This window comes from Lonchura striata, chromosome 6 (genome assembly GCF_046129695.1).
Source record: "Lonchura striata isolate bLonStr1 chromosome 6, bLonStr1.mat, whole genome shotgun sequence".
NCBI lineage: Eukaryota > Metazoa > Chordata > Aves > Passeriformes > Estrildidae > Lonchura > Lonchura striata.
Genome location: NC_134608.1, coordinates 36,931,703 through 36,954,987, shown reverse-complemented (window position 1 = coordinate 36,954,987; position 23,285 = coordinate 36,931,703). Strand labels below are relative to the sequence as shown.

The 23,285-nt window shown below is 42.9% G+C and overlaps 1 protein-coding gene across 7 annotated transcripts in view; it reads left to right on the top strand.

Moving 5' to 3' along the window:
- Positions 1-23,285, top strand: part of MAPKBP1 (mitogen-activated protein kinase binding protein 1) — a 100,530-nt gene that overhangs the window by 24,881 nt on the left and 52,364 nt on the right. For all 7 annotated transcript variants that reach the window (XM_031505019.2, XM_031505021.2, XM_077784152.1 and 4 more), the window contains exon 3: positions 4,098-4,189. In XM_031505019.2, coding sequence (XP_031360879.2) covers positions 4,098-4,189 — 92 coding nt within the window. The remainder of the gene's footprint in view (positions 1-4,097; positions 4,190-23,285) is intronic.

Sequence of the window (23,285 nt, the reverse complement as noted above, 5' to 3'; positions counted from 1 at the left end):
TGTGAATACATATTGGTACCTTGAGTCCTGCAATCCAGGACTCTGCTGGTTTGGTCCTATCTGATGGTGTTGGGATTTGATGTGGAAGGAACAGGATAAGGGATCTGCTTCGGCACAAAAATTTCTTTGCATACATTTTTGCAGTTCCTAGTAACTAAATTTAGTTTTAAGCCTGTAAAATGGCTGAATATCAGATTTTGCAAGACAGGTATTAGTTGCACAGGTTTTGGTGCCTAAGAGTGTATATTGAGCGTAGAAATTTGAGTAAAAGTTGACCTCAAAGGAATGAAGGTGGAATGGTTTCAGATAGCAATGTGGCAGTGCAAAATGAGCTGCAGAAGTGTTTTGTGTGTGGATCAATTCAACAACTCTTGCAAGCTGCATAGAGAACCTTGACTGAAAATGCCAAATGCTATTAATAGAAACCTCAAGATGAATGCAGCTTGTCAGCCTCCTCTCCTGCATCTAATTTAGGTGCAAATGACAGGTTTAATCATGCAGTTGTTTCCAGGTTTGGTTGAGGGGGCCCATTAGTTGCCTGTGAAGGCCTGAGCAAGCAGTGACGTGTCCGACAACTGTAGGATGCAAACTGGGCAAACACAGGAGCCATTGGTAATGAACAGTGTCTTAGATCTGCAGGGGAACTCTCTAGATCCTGTGGTTAGCTCAGATCAGACTTGGGAAGGTGTGCAAAATAATGTATTTCTGACTGGGAAGTGCTGAAGTACTACTTGGGAGACTTGTATGAATGGCAGTGTTTCTGGCTGTGTAGGACTGTAACTGCCCTTACCACAGGAGGAACTGGTAACTTCAGAGATGGGATAATGGCAGACCTGTATCCGCTGATCCGCCCATTGCTGACAAATCTTAATTCCAGATTAGGAAGTTAAGGTTGATGTGTTTTTGTCCTAATTACCCATATTAAGAATTAATTTGTTTTAGCCGGCAAACTTCGAAGAATCCAGTTTATACTGTGTTGTTACCCGTTGTCTTTTTCTCTCTGAAATGTTTTTCATTCTCAAGTTTTGTGACAAGGTAACTATCTCCTACCCCTCTGTCACCTAGTCTGGAAGCTGGTCATGGGGAAAAAACTGTGGTGTATTGTGGGCATGTTCGTGGAGGTGGAGCTCACAAATCTCATAAGATCACATTTTAAATTTATGTGCACTCATTTTTGATGCAAGTTGGTTTTAATACTTGAGTATTATCAAGTGGATGTGCTGCCTTTAGATAGGCTTTGTGGCTTTCAAGTTCTTTACACCAGAAAGTTTTTGAAGTTAATACTGGGAGCAAAAGAGGGGAAGCCTTTTTTAGAAAGTTAGTTATGAATCTTTAGTCTAGTGAGGGTTATCTGTTTCTGTGGCACTTGGTCTGTGGTATGTACATATCAGAGGTATGGCCTTGACAGTTGTGTTTTTATAAAGGAACAGGTGGTCTGTTGGAGGCCAGAAGATACTCACTGGCAGTAAAATAACTAGACAGGAAGACTGAGCTTCTCCTTTTATGTCAAGCTGTATGCTGACCATAGGAGAAAGGTAGACTTTCCACATCCTAGCACAGCCACAAGAAGTCTCTTGGAAAAGCAGCAGGGAACCTCCACTGACTTTAGAGTGAGAGAGGAGGCTGGAGTAAGGGTGATATTTTGGTACTGGTGAGGTGAGGGTGTCATGACAAGTCAGGTAGTGCTTCTGTTTGCTTTCTCTTCTTAAAGCCTTAGAAGATTCAGATTGGTCTTTGGATGTGCAGCTAGATTGATCTAGTTGCAGGGAAAGGGTATGTTTTGGTTTTTTTTTTTTTTTTTTCCTTTCCCTCCAAATTTGGTCTTCCTTTGGTTTTCCCAAGGCTAGCAAACAGGAAACAAGCAGAAAATTACATGTAGAACATGTTTTTCTGCTATTTTGGCCTTCTGGACATGTAATTGCCAGGGCTGTCTGGAGTGAGGGAAATGGAGGGGGCTGTCATTGGGCTGAGTAGGATGAGGGAGGAAGGAACTGTCTCCTCCAAGACAGGCTGCTGTAAGATCAGCTCAGCTGTGGTGTAAGACTGCACACTGAGAGGCTCGGTAAATGTCCTTGCAGAGCAAAAACATACCTGTTGGTGAAAGTAGGTTGCTGGGTATCTACACAGCCAAGGTCAAGCAATGCCTTTTAGGACAGTAGCAATTACAGCCAGACTGAGCTAAAGCCTGCACTGAGCAGTGTAATCACAGCATTGCTAAATTGATGTTTGCTGACAGCATCAAGTAATTGGTGCCTTATCTAGATGGAACTACTTGAATGGCACATGTCTCTTCCACTTCCTCCTTCACTGTCAAGAATGCATTTTCTGTAGGAATTTGAACCTCTTCTAGTTTGGGAACTGCTAATGCCAGAATCTCAGCAGCAGAAGCAGTGAGTTCTTTCTGCATGTTTTTGAGCTGCTTTAAAAAGATGTGTTTTGAAGTATTGTTAACAAGTATGGAAGAGTAGGTATCCTCCTGGCCTTCCCCACTCCTCTCCCCCACCTTGTTCCAATATTAAGTTGAAACAAAACTAGTTCCTTTCTTTATCAGTGGATTTGTAACTGCATTTTTAATTGCATGCTTTTTCTAAACAAAAATCCGGTGGAGTTTTGTAAAAGCCATGTTTTCAGAGGTTCTCAGTTTGCAAGGGCAGGGGAGAATTTGGTGGTTTCTCATAAAACCTTAAAGTACCTGGGGTATATTATATATATGAGGGAAAAAAAGACCAAGTTGTTCCAGAGATTAGAATATGAAATATTCCACTTTCCATGTCACTGTTTGAAGGCAGGCCAAATTTGAAATAACTGAAAGCATGGATGGCACCTCAGCCCTGTTTTACCTGCTGAATCAAGGTGGTTCTCTGTGTGGGGTTATTTCTGGCCCCTTTACCTAATAACCTGTGCCTTGAGCTCAGTGAGACCTTGTGTCTCACCCTGCAGTCAAACTCCTCAGGTCTGGTAAGGCTTTTGGTCAGGGTGGCGTGGGAAACCTGCCCCACCCCTGTCTTTTGTGATCCACCTCAGTATAAATGCAAGATGTTCGTCTTCAGGGCAGCTATTAAAGTCAGTAGTAATTATTACAATAGTAATTTCTGATGCTGTGTCCATGCCCCTAAGGCCTTAACCAAATATAACTTAGATGATGATAATTAAAAACAGAAGACTGTGACCCAGTAAAATCCTTGAGTTTGGCACAGACAGCAATGCTGAGGAGGAATGTATGCATCAAATATATAATAAATAAAGTGAAGCTGTGCAAATGTAAAGGAAAGAGAATAATTTTGTGTCGGACAAAATAACCCCAGGGCTGAAAACTGCTTTGTGCTCAGTGGTTGACTCCTTTCATGCCACAAACCAGATTTTGTGCAGTGTAATCCCACTGCAGCCTTTTTTTTTTTTTTTTTTTTTTTTTCTCCTTTTATCAGCTTCTTAGTACTGAGGCCTTTATATCTTCCAGGTAGCTCTTCCCAGTCGCATTTCTTTTATTTTCCTAAAAATAGTGGAGATGTTTGCCTGAGGGGAGTATGGGGACATTTAGATAAGTCTCTTGCAAGGGTCATTGGTATGCAGCAGGCTTGTGAATCTTTATGATGTTCTGTCTCACCACTCCTGGCAAGGGATGCCTCAACCACTAGTTGTGATTTCCACCTCCAGCACTGGAGGAAAAAGGAACTATTCAGTTCCTAGGAATATGAGGTTGAGACCAGGCTGAACCAATTACTACTTGATGGAGGCAACAAAGACAATGTATCAACCTGGAAACTGTTTTCAGGAAAGAGCCAAAAGAGACAGTGGTATGTTGCTCTTATTGGAAGGATGGGAATCAGTGGCCGATGGATGTGCATCCCAGCTTTTCACCAGTACTATCTGATGCTTGCAATGCTCTGGCGTAGGTGGGTTGATAACTCGTTCTCTGTACCCCAGCAGTATTTTCCTATGCCTATACTGAAAGTTGAATGGAGTTACTTTTGTATCTGTTGCTTTTCAGTGGATTTCTGGGAATCAGGGAACCAGACCATCAGCATCTGTGTTATGGGTCTATTTGATCTGCACTCACATTTCATGGTACTGCCTGTTTTCTTTCTTGTATGCTCTAGGTGACTTTGGAGAAGGTGTTGGGCATAACCGTGTCAGGAGGCAGAGGATTAGCCTGCGACCCCAGAACTGGCCTCGTTGCTTATCCAGCAGGGTGAGTCACTAACCACATTCCTCAAAGCTAAAATAAACCATGATTGATACATTAACATAAAGATTCAGGGTGTTTCCACTATCATCTTCTGTAGGAAGCCTATTTACTGCTCTTTAAACACCAGAGTAGGATAAGACTCAGCACTGTTAGCAAGGGAGAAGGGTTGCATGAACAAATTTTAATGAGATATCTTTTAATGGAACTCCTCTCATTTGTCTTGCTCTAAGCTGGGAGTTAAATACATTTTATGGACTTTTCAGTGTGTTCTGTGGTGCGATGAACATAGGCATAACTCAGTGTGATTCTCAATCCAATAAATACCTAATGGAGCAAATGATTCTTTCAATGAATTGACAGTAGCCTTCTTGTAGATGCCCTGCAGTTTATGACTTGCCATGTTCCTCAGCCAAATGTGAGCAAAGATTTCAGGCTTACAGCCTGAACCTGCTTATATGTGGGTTCTTTGAAGTGAAACACATCTTTCAATTGTGGTCTAAGTTCAAATAGAGGTATCCAGAAGGAGACTTTGATGGAAAGCAAAGGAGCTACATACAGGGACATGGGTGAGAGCTGGAGAGGTCTGCTGCAATGCAGGAATCAATATGAGTTTGTCTCTCCTTTGAGCTTGTTCTGCTGGTCAGCAAGCTGAAAGAGCAGGCAAAGGGCACTATCTCCAAGTCATATTGCATGAACATACTCTTGAGACTTGAAAGCTGGAATTAGAAGACAAGATCTTCCACATCAGTTGTAAATTATGTTTTCAAGGGTACCATAAATATACTAGCAGCATTTAATGATTCTGTGTTTGTGGCTAAAATGAGAGATGGAGTCAGTGAAACTGGCTGGAAATCTTTGCCTGACCTGGTGATATCCCAGTTCACCAAATAACAGCATTGCTGTGGTTGGGGGAGCCTCTTGAGATCATGTAGTTAACCCTCATGCTTAATCAGGGTCACCTCTAGCAGGTTGCCCAGACCTATGGCCAGACACCTTTTGAATATCTCCAGACATGGAGATGCCACCATCTCTGGGCGCCATGTTCCAGTGTTTGACTACTCTCAAAGTAATACAAACAAAATAAAAACACAAAAATAAAGGGGTTTAAAAATGTATTTTTTCTTTGTGTTCAAATGGATTATGATATGTTTTAATCTCTGCCTATTGCCTCTCTTTCTGTCAGTGTCTGTTAGTTGTCTGTTAATTTGCAGACAATTAGAGGTCCACATCAGTGTTCAACAGCATCTGTTATGCTTGTACTCTTTGGAGCCAGGCAAATATATTTTGATGTGTTTTGCCTCTTCCTGTGTATCTTTTCTGATACTGAATATGTTGACACTTGAGGTCAGCAAAGAGAGAGAGAAGAAAATGAGTGCACTAAGCAGGTATTTTGTGCTCTTGCATAGCTGAAGGTAGGTTAGTTTTGTTAATAGCAATGTTCTTTGATGAACATGCTTAACATTGATTTAATCAAGTGTGAGTACACCTGGGGTTTCTTTTGGCTAATTAAGAGGTTAGGGCTTTACAGGGGAGTTCCTATCCTTACTTGTTGGTGGTAACATTTCATGGCCTGGGCAGGAATATACTAGATGTGTGTTCTAAAAGTTTAAAGGCTTGTATGACTTGCTGCTTTTGTGCCATGGCTGGCCTGATACTGTTGTGATATGGTGCGGTCAAGACAGTCTCAAGTTAACAATCTAATCATCTTGTTCAGCTTGGGTTTTGTTGGTTTTTGTGGGATTCTTTTTAGTTTGGTTTGTTGCCCTTTTTTTTTTTTTTTTTTTTCCCCATTCTGATTTCCAGTGAATGTCTCTTGATTTGGAAGAATCCTGGTCTTTCTGGTACACTGGCTTCATTTTGTATATTTCTGTTTCTATTTGAATTCGCAGACTCACAGAATAGGTAGGGCTGGAAGGGACTATACTGGGTCATTTGATGCAACCTCCCTGCTCAAGCAGGGCACAGGATTACATCCAGATGGTTCTTTAATATCTCCAGTGAGGGTGACTCCACAGCCACTCTGTTCAGTAAAGAACTGAACTGTCATCTGCACAGTAAAGAAGCTTTTTCTCATACTCTGGTGGAAGTTCCTGTGCATCAGTTTCTGCCCTTTGCCTCTTGTCCTGTTGCTTGGCACCACTAAGGAGAGTGAGAGAGAGCTCCATCCTCTGACACCCTCCCTTGAGACACTGATAGACACTGATGAGGTCTCCTCTCAGTTCTCTTCTCAAGGCTGAGCAGGCCCAGCCTCCTCAGCCTTTCCTCATAAGAGATGCTTCAAGTCTCTTAATTATCTTTGTAGCCCTTTGCTGGCCCCACCCCAGGAGCTCCATGTCTCTCTTGTACTGAGGAGCCCAGAACTGGACACAGCACTGCACATATGCCCTCACCAGGGCTGAGCAGAGGGGCAGGATCACCTCCCTGGCCCTGCTGGCAGTGCTCCTCCTGATGAACTCCAGGTTCCCACAGGCCTTCTCGGCCACAAGGGCAACAAGGGCTCTGTTGTCCACTGGAACCCCCGTGTCCCTCCTGGCAGAGCTGCTCTCCAGCAGCCAGCCCCAGCCTGTGCTGGTGCCTGGGGTTGTTCTTCCCAGGTGCAGGACCCTGCATTTGCCCTGGCTGGATTTCAGACAGCTCTTCCCTGCCCATCTCTCCAGCCTGTCGAGGGCCTTCTCAAGGGCTGCACAGCCCTCCGGGGTACCAGCCACTCCTCCCAGCTTTGTGTCATCAGTGAGCTTGCTGAGGAGGCATCTGCTCCTTCATCCAAGTCACTAATGAACAAGTTAAACAACACTGGGCCCAGTACTGAACCTTGGGGCACAGCAGTGGTGACAGGACTCCAACCAGACCCTGTGACATTGCTCAGATACATCTATGCATTTACTGGACACCAAACAACTTACATGAGTGTGATGTAGCAGACTGGGCATGGCTCATGCACAGTTTTTTCATGATCTGTGCATGCAACTTAGTCATCCTCAGTTGTACTCCAGTGATTTCCCCATCCTACTGCTTGTGTACAGAGGTTTTGCAATGCTGACATGCAGATGCTTTGCTCTTCCAGTCCTAACCCTAAAAGCTGAATTTACGTAACAATGCTGTATTTTCCTAAGAACACTTTCAACATACCTAGATTGATTTGGTTGAGATCAAAACAATTGCCCCAGGCATTGTGACTTCATCCAGGTATACAAGCAACTATGTGAATGAGGACTTCTGCATAAGAAGCTTTGGCATTCTTTGAGCATAATCTTCATTTGGGTCTCTGGTTTGCCTAAATATTTTTTTTTTAATGTGATTGTTTTTTCTGAGTTTTCTCTTTCCTGGAGTTTCTGAATCTCTTGGGAAGTTTCTTAAACTGATGAAAGAAGCAATTCCCAATGCAACAAAACTCATTCCAACTCCACTATTGTGCCAAAGAGCTGAGTGTTACATTTTTTCATTTTCTTCCCAATGGCTTTTGCACATATCCTTTCTCTGCTTTGACCCTAATGAGGCTCCCTCTCTGGCAGTGTGAGACAGCAGCTGTGCTGATCCTGGTATGTTTTTTGTGGGATGCTTTTGTTGTAGGAGACCTTTCTTCATGTCAGTGATAAAGGGCTAAAGGCATTGAGCGTTGCAGATATTCCAGGCTACCACTTTGATGTAAAGCTCTTGTCTTGGGAGATAAGACAACATAAGAGGGAAAATTGTATCCTCTGCAAAGGTCTTGCATCTGCTGCCTGCATTAATCTGTTTTTATATTGTCAAGTGAAGCAAACCCAAAGTTGCTTAATTGGATCTTTGGGTTTTGCAGTGACTAACAAAGTTGTTCTTGTGAGGGGAGTACAGAAGTATTCCTAATTTTTTACCTCTTGTGGTAGGACCAATGGTCTGGCCTTCTTTTATTTCAATTCCCCTGCTTTTCATTTTCCCTGCTCTTCTCAGTTCATTCTCTTTTAATTTTTTTTTTTTTTCAGTAGCTAGTTGAGGCTCTGTTTCCTAGAAACAAGAAGAGAAACAAAACTAAGAAAAGCCTCTGGGTATGACTAACATTAAAAAAGAAAAAAATGGGTCTGTAAAATGTCTATCATTTAAATTCTAGACCAGTTACTAAGATAGCTTTAGTCAGCTTATCTGGTTTTAGTGTTTTGTTTACTGCTGTTTTTTAGGCCTTGTAGGTTGGTATGACTGATTGATTTCACTTCTCATTGTTCTTCTTGGCTCTCAGCTGATCCTGATAGCTGGTTGGGAACCTGATCTTCAGGCATTTGCCTGCTTGAGGAAGCATCCTGTGCTTTTTCTTCTGAGGAGCAGGAACATAGCACTTTTTGCCTTTAGTGTGCAATGCCTTTTAAACACTATGCTGTCATGCTCTGGTCAGCTTAAGCATCCCTCTAGTTCTGCTCATCAATTTGGAGCCAATCTGATAGATTTCAGGGATTTTTTACATTAGTGTTCCTCGCTGAGAAAACTGGTATTTGATACATAGCATGTGTGCTGAGTTCATCAATCTCAAACTGCATATTCTTTTGTTCTTTCCTCCTTTCAGCTCTTTAATAGTTCTTTACATACAGCAACTCCTGTGAAAGGCAGATGCGTGTTTAATATAGAGATTTCTCTCTGAGACATAGTAAAATGAGTTTCTCTGGCTTTCTCTCAGAAATTGCTGTAGACAGTACAGACACAGGTCCCTGGCTAGCTCTGTGTGTGTGCACAGTACATTTGCTGAACATGTGATTTGGATGTCCCTGTATTCTGATCCATTTCAGAATGAATCATCCGTATTTGTAGATAGGGAGGGACAATAGGTGATGGATGGTCAAAGATAAAACGAAGATACTGAGTCTTTTATCCTGCTACTTTTTGCTGCATGATATGGTTGAGGAGTTAGACTTGTTCCTTCTTCAGCTTTATCACCTTGGGGTTTTAGTTAGTTGTTTTGTTTTTTTTTTTTTGGTGATAGGACAAGTAATAGTCCAAAATAAATAATTGTATGAGTGTTCAAACCAGAAAACTGCACAGTTCTTGGTCAAATTTTATTTTACTGCAATTGTGCTGTGCAGCTTCATGTGTGCCAACCTGCACTGCAGCAACATCTAGCCACAGTCTCATCTCTTCACTGTGACTTGCCCTGTTGCACCCCTCATCCTCAGTTGATTTGCAGAATGAAGTGGAAGCCACTAAACTCCTCAGCCCTTCTGAGTCATACCCCTCCGGGCTGTCAGGTCCTGCGCTGACTGGCAGTGATGATGGTTTTCTATCACAGCAAGGGGAGGAAGGGGATGAACAGGAAATGAGTGAATTGGTTTTAATCCATCAAGGAGCCTGTTCAACACATGTGTAGCTGTCTCACATAGCTGAGTGGTAAATCCCTCTGGAAGCTGAAAGAATGGAGATTTTTCTTTTCCAAAAGTGATTGTTGGTTTGCTCTCAAATACTTCTTTCCAGTTTCAGTAAATAGGCTGTAAGGCTGAGTGGTATCCAGCCCATCCACATGTGGATGGAAAACTTTCTCTTGGAAAGTGTTAGTCATAATTTTCCATCATTATATAGATAGATTACTGCACAAGGTAATAAATAATCAGTTTAGAAAAATTTCACTTTACCTTAAGCTGTATATAACCCACAATGGAAGAATAACACTTAGGACAAACATTGTGTAAGCTGAGCAGGTATAATGTTGCCTTGCTCCTTCTTTCTTCCTTAAAGTGGAAGGTTTTGGTCAATGAGGTACAGTAACAAATTTTGAGAGGCAAATCTAATGGGTGACTGATGGTGAATGAGGCAAAATGCTGTTCTGAACTGGGATCTTTTCAGGACTTATGGCCATTTTGGCCAGCTTAGAATTAGTGGTGACATGGAAAATGAAATCCTAATTTGTAACTTAACAAGTATTCCTGCCTTATTTCAATGCCTGTTTTTATTAACTAATTGGTCACATTGCTTGGGTGTCACAATGGTAGTTGCCTTTAGAAAACTCTGTGCACAGAAGCAATCTACTTCCTTATAGAGCCAGTACATGGTACATGTGCAGTTTGAGCACAGCTCTACTGCTCTGTTCTCTGTGCAGGTACAGTCCTTCACTATTTTTTGCTTAGCATAAACACTAATGCTATTGGGCTGTATACCAAATGCAGACTGAATTGGTACAGGGATTTTGAAATATTTGAGCTGCTGGGTTGCCAGTAGATAAATCCACTTCTGCTGGTTTTGGCCTCCTTCAAGTTTACTTACCAAAACCTTTGAAGGAGAAGTTTCTTTTTATGATTTTTTGTGGTCGTGTAAAAATGTAGAAACCTACCATAAAACGAAGAAAAGTTCTTGTGTATGCTTCAAAGCAGGTTTCAGCATCTGGTTACTTCAGAGGCAGCTTGCTTTGTCCTCTTTGAAAAAGGACAGTTGCCTTTCAAGAGTTATACCTCTTTCCCCTCATCTCCCAGGAATCTGGAGTTGTTAGTAAGTTTCTTCTGTGAGGCTATTGTGCTTAACATGCCATCTGGGGAGATTTTCCAGCTGGCACAATTATGATGATGGGCTCAGAGATGAAGATAAGAAGCCCCTGAACTGAGATCGTTAAGCATAATTAGAATCTGTACTGCAGAATGGTTTAAGTAGGGCTGCTACCACCAGACCAGGCAAAACTTTGTGTCAAAAGTGAGCAACAGGAGGTTTCAAAAAGATGTGTCCAAAAAGATGATAAAGAGTAGCCAGGCCCTTTGTTCCTTTTCCTTCCCCAGCAGTAACAGATTTCTCAGGAAGAAGCAGGGATACACTGTGTCTCAAATCTCCCTGTGCTAAATACCCACTGGAGAGAGAAGAAGTATCTGCACTGGGGCATGAAGACCGAGGTGTAATGAGACTTCGTTCACCACTTGCCTTTATTAATGCAGATTAGGAGGAGGGGAGGGTGTAGCTGAAGAACTAGCTGTAGAGAAGGGTGGGCTGAAGAAGGCTTGACACAGTCTTAGTTTCTGGCAAGAAAGTGATGTCTGTACTTGGGACAAAACAATGGAGATGTGCTTTGCAATCTCAGGCTTTATTCTCAGATCAAATAATTGTAACTGATATTTTAATTATCAGAAGTGAATTTAAGGGGGCTATGGCCTCTCTTCTGTTCTCTTGAAGTTGACCCATGACATTCACAAGTAACAATCATACAGTTTGGAGTAATTGCCTGTTTCAAATCTAGATAGCAGCTGGATCCAGTTCTGGATCCCCATCATTGTTCTTCAGACAGAAAAGGTCCTGTCTGCTGGAGTAGGGACAGTCTTTCTTGTGTGAGCTGTTTCCACACGTTCATAACAGCTAGACAGGAGTTTCTACACCCTGTTGTTCAGGGTGGTGGCAGCAGTCCCATGAAATGGTGGCTGCAGCCCTCCTGCAGTGGCAGCTGTGGTTCTGTGGGAGCAGTGATCCTGTAGAAGGGTGGAGTTTTCCTCTGAAGGTCCAGCGGTGGTGTAGATGGGCCTGGTCTTCCTCTGGGAGTAGAGTGGAGAAGACAGCTGCTCCTCTGGGAATCCAGTGGAAAAAGGCTGCTGTGGCATTCCAAATGCCAGATTCTCTCCAGGTAGGAATGCTTGGCTCCTCCCCCAGGGAAGTCTCCCTTTTTGGTCTCTCCTTTCTTGGTCTCTCCAGTGAGTACTGGAGACTCTTCCACATTGAATCCACATCTCTAATAAAACTGCATCTAAAAAAGTAGGATTGTTTGCTGAACAGTTGTGTATTGATCAGTTCAGCTGCAGGCTTGCTTGGTTTGGCAGAAAGCAAGACAATTTAAGCAAACAAAGCAGTAGTAGCAATCACCTGGAGCTGTAGGCAAACTCCCCTGGTTTAAGACTTTACCAGAATTGGAGTCAAACCTGTTAAATTGACTTCCAGGCAGTTTTCATCAACCAGTCCCCTAGTGTCTGTGTGTGTGTGGCTGCTTTTGATCTCTTGCCTAATTAATTACAATTCTTTACCTTTGACAACCAGCAGAGGACATACCATTTGGTAAAATCTTAAATAATGAGGTAGCTGTGAAGCTTCAGACCTGCAGCAAACCTGTTGCCCAGCAGAAAAGGGAGAAAAGTAGGACAAAACCTCAAAATAGCTGAGCAGAAAAGTTTCTTACTAAACCAGGGGGAGACTTAGTCAAGTCTGCCAAAAGTGCTGCAGCATACATTGAAGACTGCAGCACTGGGGTGCTGTCAGATGGCTGGAGGGAATGTGTTGGGAGCTGAGCCCCTGAGTCTGAGAGCTTAGCTGCTGGATGGGGAGTTGGTTAATGCCATCTTTGCCAACTGTGGAGTAGCTCTTGTGGTGGATGGTGGGAATCTTGTGGAATGCTTGGCTTCAGACCTTGTGTGACTTCTACGTTGTGTCACTCTTGGTCTTGAAAGATGAGTCAGGGCAGTGCTGATGTTTAGTGTTGCCAGGTCCCTTTGAGACAAGCTGCTGTTGTGCTGCACAGTGTTGTTCCCCTGTGCACAGAGCTTCTGGGTACTTGTCCTGAGTGCCACATGCTAATCCAGCCTTCAAGTTACAAGGGGTGTGTCGCTGCTCTGTAGCCAGCCACTACAGCTTGGGACAGATAGAGATGTAATGTGATGCTTTGTCCTACCGTTACTATTTGAGGATCTGGCATCGGCAATAGATCTGATACAGCATCCTCCTTCAAGCCTCCAGGTACCAATGTATCTTATTCCCTGTCTTTCAAGAGAAGCCATGTGATATGAGCCCTTTCTCCCAAAATTTTCTTTGTATACCCCACACTATCTGGGATCAGCTTGTGCTCATCCATGCTTTTGTAATTCCTCCTTTCTGTCAGGTACCTGGAAAAGGCTGGACTTTGCAGCTGAGCTCAGTGTAGGATCAAATTGCTGCATCCTTATCTGGCTACAAAACCTCCTGTCCCAGAAGGAGCACAATCTGTGCCCCCTCTTGAAGCCCTTCCAGTGCCAGGACCTGTGACAGGCAGTACCCAATCTCTGCACTCGGGGTGAATCAAAGTTGAAGTCTGGGGGCCCTTGGTAAAAGTTTGCTGCTATTTATAAAAACAAAACAACACAAACCAGAAAACCTCAACTCCAACCAGACCCCCAAAAGCTACAACAGGAAACCTTGACTTGTTTAGACTGGTTTTTGATATCTAGATTGAATTGAGACTTTTTCAAGGGAATGGTCCAACTAAAACGAAACATTTTGCACAAATATGTTCACAGGAAATCTGTAGAGAAAGGGAATAAATTAGAAGAAGCAGATGCCTTTCCCCAGAAAGAGAAGCCTGAGGATCTCCTTAGGATATAGGAACCCTGCTTTGAGTTGAACAGAAACTGAGTTCAGTTCAGAGGTGAGCTGGTAACTATTCTTTCTTCATGTTCTCACCTTCAAATTTCCAGAGCTGGGTCCAGGAGAGTCATAGAATGATAGAATTTGGGTTGGAAAGGGACTTTTAGAGACCATCCCACATGGCAGTGAACAGGGACATCTTCAACTAAACCAGTTTGCTGATCTATCACCCCTCTGGACAACCTGTTTCAGTGCTTTGCCACATTACTTTTTTAGTAAAAAAAATTTCTAATTTGGATCTATTATCTTTTAGCTTAAAGTCCATTTCCTACTAATACAGGCCCTAGTAAAAAATTTGTACCCGTCTTTCTTGTAAGTCATTGTTAAGTAGTGAAAAGCCGCAGTATGGTCTCCTGGAGTCTTTTCTTATCTAGGCTCAGCTCTCAGCCTATCTTCACATAAGAGGTGTTCCAGTCCTCTGGTCATTTTTGTGGTTTTTCTCTACCTGTTCTAACAGGTCCATGTCTTTATTGTCCTGAGGATTCCACACCTGGATGAAGTACATCAGGTGGGGTCTCACTAGAAGTGTGTTGCTCTGTATTCTTCATGTTGCTCTGTATTTGGAATGATATTAAGGGTTTGTCCAAAGGACAGGATGACTTTTCTAAAAAAGCCAGCAATAGGGAAGAGCCAGTGTATTGTAGGGCATGGGGAACAGACTTCTTTTATTCATATTTATAGTCTGTCATGGGACTGGATGGTAGAGAAAATCACTTTGTTTCTCTCGGCTTGCACCATTTCCTAAAAAAGAAAAGTAACATTTTCTGCCTTATAGATAATAGGAGTTAGGTATTAAATAATGTCTATATTGGAAAAAAAAGGGGATAATGGGAAAGATGCTGTGTTGTACATCAATCCTTACCTGTGCTAGTTTGGACACTCTTCTCCCAAGACCACACAGTAACCTTCCCTCAAGGTGGTAAAGCCTACAGACACAGGTTGTGCTGCCTTTCAGAGCCTCTGCAGCATGGTGCTCCTGCTGAAATCCCACAGCTGGTTCCGTGAATGGGACATGAGCTCAGCTGATGCTGTGGTACATGCACACACATAAAGTTAAGGATGGCAAAAAAAACCCAGATGCTACTGTCTCCACTCCTTCTGTATCCTTGTTTTCACCTGTTCTAAGTACTGAGCAAGCCTGGTTCTTAGAGAGAGGATACAAAATAGGGCAGTGGTGGAAAGAAATGCTCTCAGAATGCTTTGTAGAAGGAAATAGGATGGAGTTTGTGTAAGTATCCCTTCAGTGATATGTTTTACATTTCTCCCTTTTTTTTTTTTTAACATCAGAATACTTTTACATGCAAATTCTTTGATTACTAATTACCTTAGGACTCTGACCCTTCAGTACCACAGCATGACACACAATTGTGTTAGCTGTAGGAAACTTTTGAACTTAACTGATGGTGAAGTTGGAAATAGTTTTTAGTGTAAGAATGAATTGCAGGACTCTTATATAGACCAAAGAAGGCTCTTTGCTTGCACTGTCTGTGTAGGCGGTATGCATGTGCTTTTCCCACCAGTGATGGAAAATCTTGGAGAGGGGTTTTAGTCTGTATGTGGTGCTGCAGTGGTGTGAGTGAGCTGTAAATGAAGCTGGGTACTGTGGGTAGGGTAAGTAGCTAGGTAGCTTCTGTCCCACACTGTCCTACACAACTGGTGTGACTGGTCCAGGCCTGTGCAATGTTTCTTGGGGGGCCAAAAGTATTAGCTGAGTCCTCAAGAACATTAATGTTAGTGTGGATTCTTGCTGTTGCCAAAAATGTTAGTAATGAAGAAGGTGAGAGCAGGGAAATGGGAATGCTGTTATCTGTGCAAGGCTGCAATGAAAATTCTTGTTAGAGCAAAGCATTTAACTGCCTTTGAAATTTCTTTGTGCTGGATTCCCAAGGTTGTGAGCAGGGAGAGGTAGAGATTTTTGGAGGAGTCCTGCAAGTTTGTTGCTGTTTGGATTGCCTGACAAACCATATTAAGGAAAACTACATGCTTCTTACTGCTGCCATCCTAGTTCCAGGGCAAATATTCCAGTTCTCTCAAAAGGAAAGGGAAGTGCCATCATGCCTGTCACAATATCGACAGCAGTTGCTGTTTTAATGATTGTATTAAGAGAAATGCTGACTGTCCTCAATCTTAGAGTGTATCAATTAGCTTTTTAAATTGGGAAGCAAGCTGGTAATAATCCCATGTATATGGCTGGTTTGTTACTTTGTGCTTTGATCTCATTAACCAGCATATGAACTAAAGGGAAGTTGCTATTGAAAAGAAAAAAACAGGGGGAGGAGGAGGCCAGGGAAGCAGTCCCGTGGTGAGGGTCATAAACTTGCAGTTCATGTGTAAATAAATGGAAGCAAGAGAATAAGCATGACTGCTTTATTTAATAACAGATCTAAACACTCAGGTAGAGCTCTGTAAGTGGGAATCTTTGAGAGGTTTGGAAAGCTATTGCATGCTAGTGAAATAGGGAAGAGGAGTGTTGCAAAGCTCTCAGTACCTCAGCTATTTTGGAACATGTAGGCCTTTTCTCAGCTCTGCAACCTGCTGGGGTTTTCCCATTAGCTGAGAAAGGAGGGGGATGGCAGAGAGCACGAGCACTCAAAAGCCTGTGTTACCTGCAGGTAGCAGCCTGCTCTCTGCTCTACCTGCTCTGCATCTCTCCAGTTACACCTCCTAGCAACCAGTGCCTTGGTGCAGCAACACCACTGGCCTGTGAGCCAAGTCCTGAGCTTGCATAAGAGCAAGGGTGGGGGGGGGGAGTGGGGACTGAATAGCAAAGTCTGGGATGAAAATGAGATACCAGCTGCCTCAGCTGAGCTCCACCCTTTCCAAGAATCTCAAAACAGGCACTGTCTCCTGGCAACCTTGACACAAATCACAGAGTTTCAGTTAAAAGAAGTCTATACAGTCTAAAGGACATATCCCATCACCAGGTGTGAACAACAAGGAGTCACTCATTTTACTCTTTCTGGAAGATCTGGCACTATAGATGGTCTTGGGTTTCACTCAGTGTCAGAAGGCAGTGAGTTAAAGGTGAAAGAGCATCATATTAGGATAGCTAAGAAGTGCCAAGAAAATGGTGTATTTTGTTTATTGTAAGCATGCCCTGACTATTGCTTAGGAACCAGATGTAGGACTTGGCCCCCTCCCTGCTGCACTGGAAGATGTGCCCTGCAATGCATGCACACATTGGCCTGTTGTGCATCTGAACATGGTTCTTTCAGCTGGCAGTCAAGGACTGACAGAGCTGATACCAGCCAATTTCTTGCCTTTGTAGTGGTTATGCTTTTGCAATGCTAACCTAATACTTTTTAGGAAGTACTCTTAGTCTTGGACCCTCAAGTGGCAATATTTCTCTGTGACAGGAGATATACAAGAAAGCAAAACTGAATTTTATCATGATTGCTTCTCCTTCCAGGAAAGCTGTCTTTTTAGATCTCCTGACAGCTGATGCTCAATTAACTGCTCTGAAGAAAAATTTCTGTGCATTTAAAATACTATGTATTATGCTGAGATAGAGGTAAAGCAGAAGTAAATGTTCATCTTTTGTTAAAGGCAGGGCTGTCACAAGGCTTTTAAAAAGATAACATGGGCAGAATTTAACTTTGCCAATCTGGCAATATCTGAGCTGTTCCTTCTGTGAGAAGTGGCAAGGCTGGGAGAGGGAGTTGGCATGAGCTGTGGCTGTTTGGGCCTGGGAGCTGCAGCAGGCTTCCTGTGCAGTGTGGTGTGGGTAGTTGTGGGGAGAAGCAGGCTCCCCCTGCCCCTTCTTTCAGCATCTGCCAGCCTGACCTTGTAGGGTGCTGAGTAGGCAAGGCTGGCAGGAGGCTTTAGCGCCTTTTTGTGGATCTGGCAGCCTGCTGCCCAAGGCAACTGTGTGCTTTGCCCATGCCTAGAGAAGTGGAAAACAACTGGCTATTTGAGCAAGTGATACTTTAACTTCATGCTTTCCAAGAAGCATTCCTTTTGGTGTGTGTGTGTGTGTTTGGTGTAGGCTTTTTTTTTGTTTGTTTGTTAGTTGTGGTGGGTTTTTGTTTCTTTGTTTGGGTTTTTTTTTTTAATATGACACTCTTGCAGAGATATGGCCTGGATTATGCTTACTGAAGCATTCAAGGGGAAAAGCTGCTCCTGTTTCTTTGCTGCTGTGGGGGCTTTTGCTGCCTGCTTGGAATGTAGGAGGGATCAATAATGGGTCAGTGAACCCTGGAAGGTCTGCCCAGTACCTTACCCCAGGTGTGATGGTGGTGGAGAGGGGGCTGACAGACAGGGTTAAATTTCATTGTTTTTTTGTTTTGCTCCTTTGAATGATGCCATTTTAATATTGATACAATTTGTACTCGTGGTAAAACAGTTAAAGCCCTGAGCTGTCATGTTGGTCTGCCCCAGATGATTAGTTTGATGTATGGATCTTTCTCCCTGCTCGGGTTGCCCAGCACAATGAGGGAATACTCTGGCTGTGCATGCTGCTGGAAACAGAGGTGTTAGCCAACTGCTTGAAAGCAGGATATATTTTTCCTTTGGGACTTGGTTTTAAAGGAAGACACTTACTCAGCTTTTGAGGCTTCATGGCATGTCAGCTGCTCTTGCAGGGAAGTCGGTGCAAACCTGAAGTGTAGAGCCAGATTTCTCTGTGTAATCCCAGCTGGGTCTGCAAATCTCTGCAAGGAGCCGCTTGATCCCAGGAGGGCACCTTCAGAGAGCTCCCATCTTCTCTTGTTATACCATTGGACTCAAAAGCTGAATTTGCTCAGCATGTGATGACAGATTTGATTATTCAGCAGTAATTTTATTGTAAACTTTGCTTCTCTTTATCTTTTTCTTGCCTTTCCCTGTAAACTGCTCTTTGCCTGTTTTTAAAATTTTTTGAATTTTTTTCTTGAGATCGTCTTTCGTTGCTTTCTCTTCCCCTGTATGTGTGCCTTTTCTCTGAGGTATTTGCCTTGGGCTTTGTTGTTCATGGGCAAAGAAAAAGCAGCCCTTATATATGGGCCGTGTATGTGCATAAATAAAAAAGGCAGGAATTTATTGTTGGTATAACTAAATTCATAACACTCTAATTCATGAATAATTTTACTTTACCATTAATTATGACCTAAAAAAGAAGGACTAATAATGCATTAGGGTAATTCTATATAAAAATATCTGAATAATTGTGATAGTGCAATTAAAACTGTAATACATTTATTTGTTTCTGTTTGTTTTTTCTGGTGTTATGCTCATCCTTATACTGTTCCTCTGGATCTTAAAGTCAGTAGTTAAGGGTAAATCTTCAGCTTTGTAGCCCTTCTCTGGGAAGAGTATGAAGTGGATTTTACTGGATTCTTCTTTACTCCAGGGTTTATCTGGGTAATTTTTTATATGTTTACTAATGCACTTGCACATCTTGCACTTGTACAACTCCACAGTGCTTCTGGAATTCACTATATATGGTGTCTTGAATGCATGTTATATAATTTTTCTTTGTTTTATTTGCTACCCCTAAAAGTTGGTTTTTTTCAGCTCCAGGTCTGTATGTTTTTTTAACAGACAGTGGGTGAATTGTTTGCAGCAGTTTGGTCTCTAATAGCAAGCACGTGCCTCCTCTCTTACCATCCCATTCCTGTACTCCTCTGCACTGTGTCCTGCTTCTCCACTTCTCAAGGCCTCTACTCTTATATCATGCCAGCATTTTTCTTCATTATGCAGTCATTAATTGTAAATATCTCAGGCTACATAAAATAGCTGTTGGTCAATGTTGTTTTTATAAAATTATGGTTGTACTCCACAAAAGATAAACAGAAGTAAAACAAATCATCTATAGACACCTGGTCAGTTACAGAAATTGCTGTCACAGCTCAACCAAGTAAAACAGAGCTACAAGCAGGTCAAGAAAAGTTCAGAGCAGGCAAACCCAGGCAGCCCAAGGCCTCTGAGACTCAGTAAAAAGCTTGTGGACTGTTGCTGAAAATGGCAAATCTGGGGCTAATAGCCAGATACTGATTGTAGAGGGACTGGATCTTGAGAGCAAGTGGAAGGGTGGAGCACAACTAGGGAGCAAGAGATCCCCAAAGCAGGTGTCTTGGCTGGTCTGTCAGGACAGATTCTTTTCTCCATGTTGATGTTCCTGGGACAGCTGTAATTTTGGGAGATCTCAGCATATGGAAACAGGTCTTTCCCCAAGAATTAACATAGTATGCTGTGATTTTGTAGTGTTCCTTGTGGAAAAAGTTGCATTTTCTGTCTTGCATGTGAAGCTGTTCAGGTTTTGAGCCGTATTCTGGCTGTTTTATCTCTCTTGGTCACACCTTGAACCAGTCAGGTGCTGCTTGAGCCTCCATTTCCTAGGTCTTCTCAGTCTTTCTTGTGTGTCTGATCAGCACGTTTTCTGGTCATTAACTATCTCAGTGATCCTTTTGTTCCTCCAGCCTACCTATCATCAGTTGCCCATTGCTCTAACCCCTGTGGCTGCTGCTCATCTGCAGTATTCCGTGGGTGTTTGCCAAGAGTGCTGAAATAAAATGCAGCCCTGCAACTCCTAGCCCAGTTGATTTGATACTTTGTGTAGGTGTATTGCTGGCATTGCTTCCCTGCCCTAGGGAAGTGAGTGGTTTTGGAGAGAGGGAAGGAGAAATGTGCACTCTCTGTGTGCATGTAAATACTATAGTCAGCTGTGAGCCATATGTATGCATGTGTCTTTGTATATACCTGTGTGTGTGTGTGTGTGTGTGTGTGTGTGTATGTGTCTATAGAGGCATTTGTCATCAGTGCCCTGTTTCTTACAAAGCTCGTCAGATGTGCAGACTGACAGACATTTCAGTCTGTGTAAGTTCATGTAATGGAGCTGCTTTGCACGGCTCCATTTTCCTACCTACCTTTGTTGCAGGCTGGAGTACAGGTGGAATATTCTGCAATGCAGCAGAAATGGTCTGTCCCTGGTTCTGCCAGGACAGGGTTTTATTCCTTGTTTCTCATTCATGATGATTTTTTTCCCTCTCCTGGCTTTGACTTGTTAAAGGGAATGGGGTTGTTTTGAAGGTGAAGTTCCTGCTGAATCATTGGTGACTAGGTAGCCGTGAGCCATAACAATTAACTGGAAACATTTTCATCTTCCTTGCAATTGTAATGATTCCCAGTTAGTAAGCTGGTTTAAATTTAATGGTTTTGCTCTGAGGCCTTTTTTCCCCTCTGCTTTCCCTACATGCACTTCTTGCCCAAGTCTTTCACAATTTGTCTGGCTTAGCTCTTTGCCTCCCAGGAAAGGTGCCTCCTTATTTTGCAGCTCTGTAAAAAGCCATCGATCTCCTGAGGGTACTTCTGCCATGTCTCTGGCTCCAGTATGGCTCCTCTGGAGTTGTGTACAACTTATCCAGTGGAAGATGAGACCCAGGCTGTCTTTCCTCTGCATCTATTTCGTGTGAAGTGCTTTCCTGAGTCATCACCCTGCCTTGTATTTGCCCAGTGTCAGAAGGGTTGCTAATTTTAAAAATCATCCTCTTCTTTTTCACTACCTCCTTAAAAATAGACCTTTAAATAGCATGAAAACCTCCAATGGTAGATTAAGTATTTTCCACATGGAATAGTTGCAGGAGTGAGGATATGTTGCACTGAGATCAGCTGGACCTGCTAGAAATCACTGTAGCCAGCCCATGTGGACGGGCAGCACTTTCACTCTAGGAGGAGGTAGGAAGGGCAGGAAGGAAAACTTCTGCAGTTTCTCATCTGTGGTCCTGGTAAAGCTGAAACTTCAGTGGTGCCTTGTGTATGCAAGAAGAGAGGCCTGGGCTGATCAATGTTACAGTCACAATCTCTGCTCGTTATTCGATCTTTTTATCTATTCATGTGTTGAGTTTTTTAAAAGTATGTTTAAAATGTTTTGGATGCTGTTTCAGATCTGTGCATCTGTTCTCTGCCATCTGCAGCTTGAGACACAGCTGGTTGTTTTAAAGATGTAGTCTGGCAGGTGGAAAGGGGCTGCTGAGAGCAGCCAGTGAAAGCTGTCGGCTGTGTGTGGCAGGAATTCGTGTTGGCCCTCCCTGTGCAGGGCAGGAACTGAGGAGAAGCTTTCTGGGCACTCAGCCCTGTCCCCTCATCTGCAGCAGGGCCTGTTCAGGTAGACAGGCACAAACAACATTGGCTGCAGAAGATCATGAGGATGGTAGCATCCCTGCCATATGACAGGGAGAGAAAGCTGCTTGTTTTTTGGATGTCATTGGATCATGTAGGTATTGGTGGAGATTTTGCAGGGCTCTCAGCTTTGAAGCTCAGCTTCTGTAATGGACGAAGTGAATTCAGTAGGCTGAAATGGTAGTGAGAACAGAAGTTGCCCTTGTCTGTTTGGGGATTATCCCTATAAATCCTTGTCAGTTCAGCTCTGCTGCAATTTCCTCTACTTCTCTCTCTCCTCTCTCAGTGTGAGTGCAGTGTGTGTTTTAAGATGTCTCTGAAAGTCAAATTTCTGGAGGCTGAGAAAAAAGTCTGGACAAGTATCTTAAAATATGCCCTGTTCTTCCCTAGGACTGGACTGTTGGAGGCAAGAAATTGTACTTCAGTTTGTCACAGTTCTTCCTGTGGTTTTTTTTGAGCAGAGCCTATTGTTTGATGTGTTTGAGCTCCTGCTCCTGCAGATTTGGGGTGCCATGCAGACTTTTAAATAGAGCAAGTATGTCCCTGGTTGGCAATCAGAAATTTCTACCCTATTAGTTTAGTGACGCTAAATATATCACTGACTTTCTTTTTCACAGTGGGCTTCTTGTTCAGTATTCATGGCTTTTCATTAGCCTGCATTGGTTTCTGAAGCATGAATTTAGCTGCACCTCTCAGGCTTCCACCTTTTTAGTTCTCTCTATCACAGATTGGTACAGGGAGCTCTGGAGGCTTTTCTGCTCAGGCAGTGACACCCAGCTCTTAACCTCTCACTAGATAGATCTTTCTTCTCAGCATGCATGTAATTAATACAGTTTGCATGAAAATGCCTATTCAGTTACATAGTCAGTGTGCACATCCTCTCATCACTGTTAACCCACTCCCAGTACTGGCTATGAATTAAAGAAGCTTTTTGGCAGGAAGAATTGCCACATAGAAAATTAACACCAGCTTCTGTAGACACTACTTTGCTCTGATCAAGCTTGCCATGGCAACCAATGCAGTGTAAAAAAGATTTTGTTCTTATCAAAGTCTTTTTTTTCTCCCATGCGTTTAGTGCATAGAAAGCTATTTTGCACTCTCATTTGAATAGCTTTGGGTGAGGGGAAGAGAGCAAGGTATGAGCCAGAAATTGAGAAATGGACCAATTTTGAAGGGATGGGACTGTTTGCTCTTTTCATTTTTTTCTTGTAGTGGCATGAAAGGAGTATATTGTAGGGGAAAAAAAAGAAAGCTAATGTTTGTTTTCATGTTTTAATGGAGTTTTCTTTCCTCTGTACAGCATCCTCTTCATAGCATAGGCTCCATGCATTTGGGAGAGGAGGACTTGACACATGAGCTTTGCCTTCAGTCATGTGTCCCATGAAATAGGGCAATGCTGAGTTGGTTGGTAGATTGGAAAGGAATGCTAGTGCAGCATTTTAATTTTCCCAAACCCCTTGTAAAGGGAACCTGTAGAGGAAGGAGAAGGGAAAACAGACTTCTGCAGAAATTTGATTTTTGTCAGCTCGCTGAGGAAGGAGATGGCTGGGGTAAGGCAGCTGATAATAGGGGGATGTTCTGGGAAACAGGAGGACAATAAGAAGAGCAAAATATCCAGAAACTTTGATTTGGTAAGTGCAGAAGTGAAGCCAGTAGAAGAAAAGTCAAAAGTAAAGGTGCATGGAGTGACCCA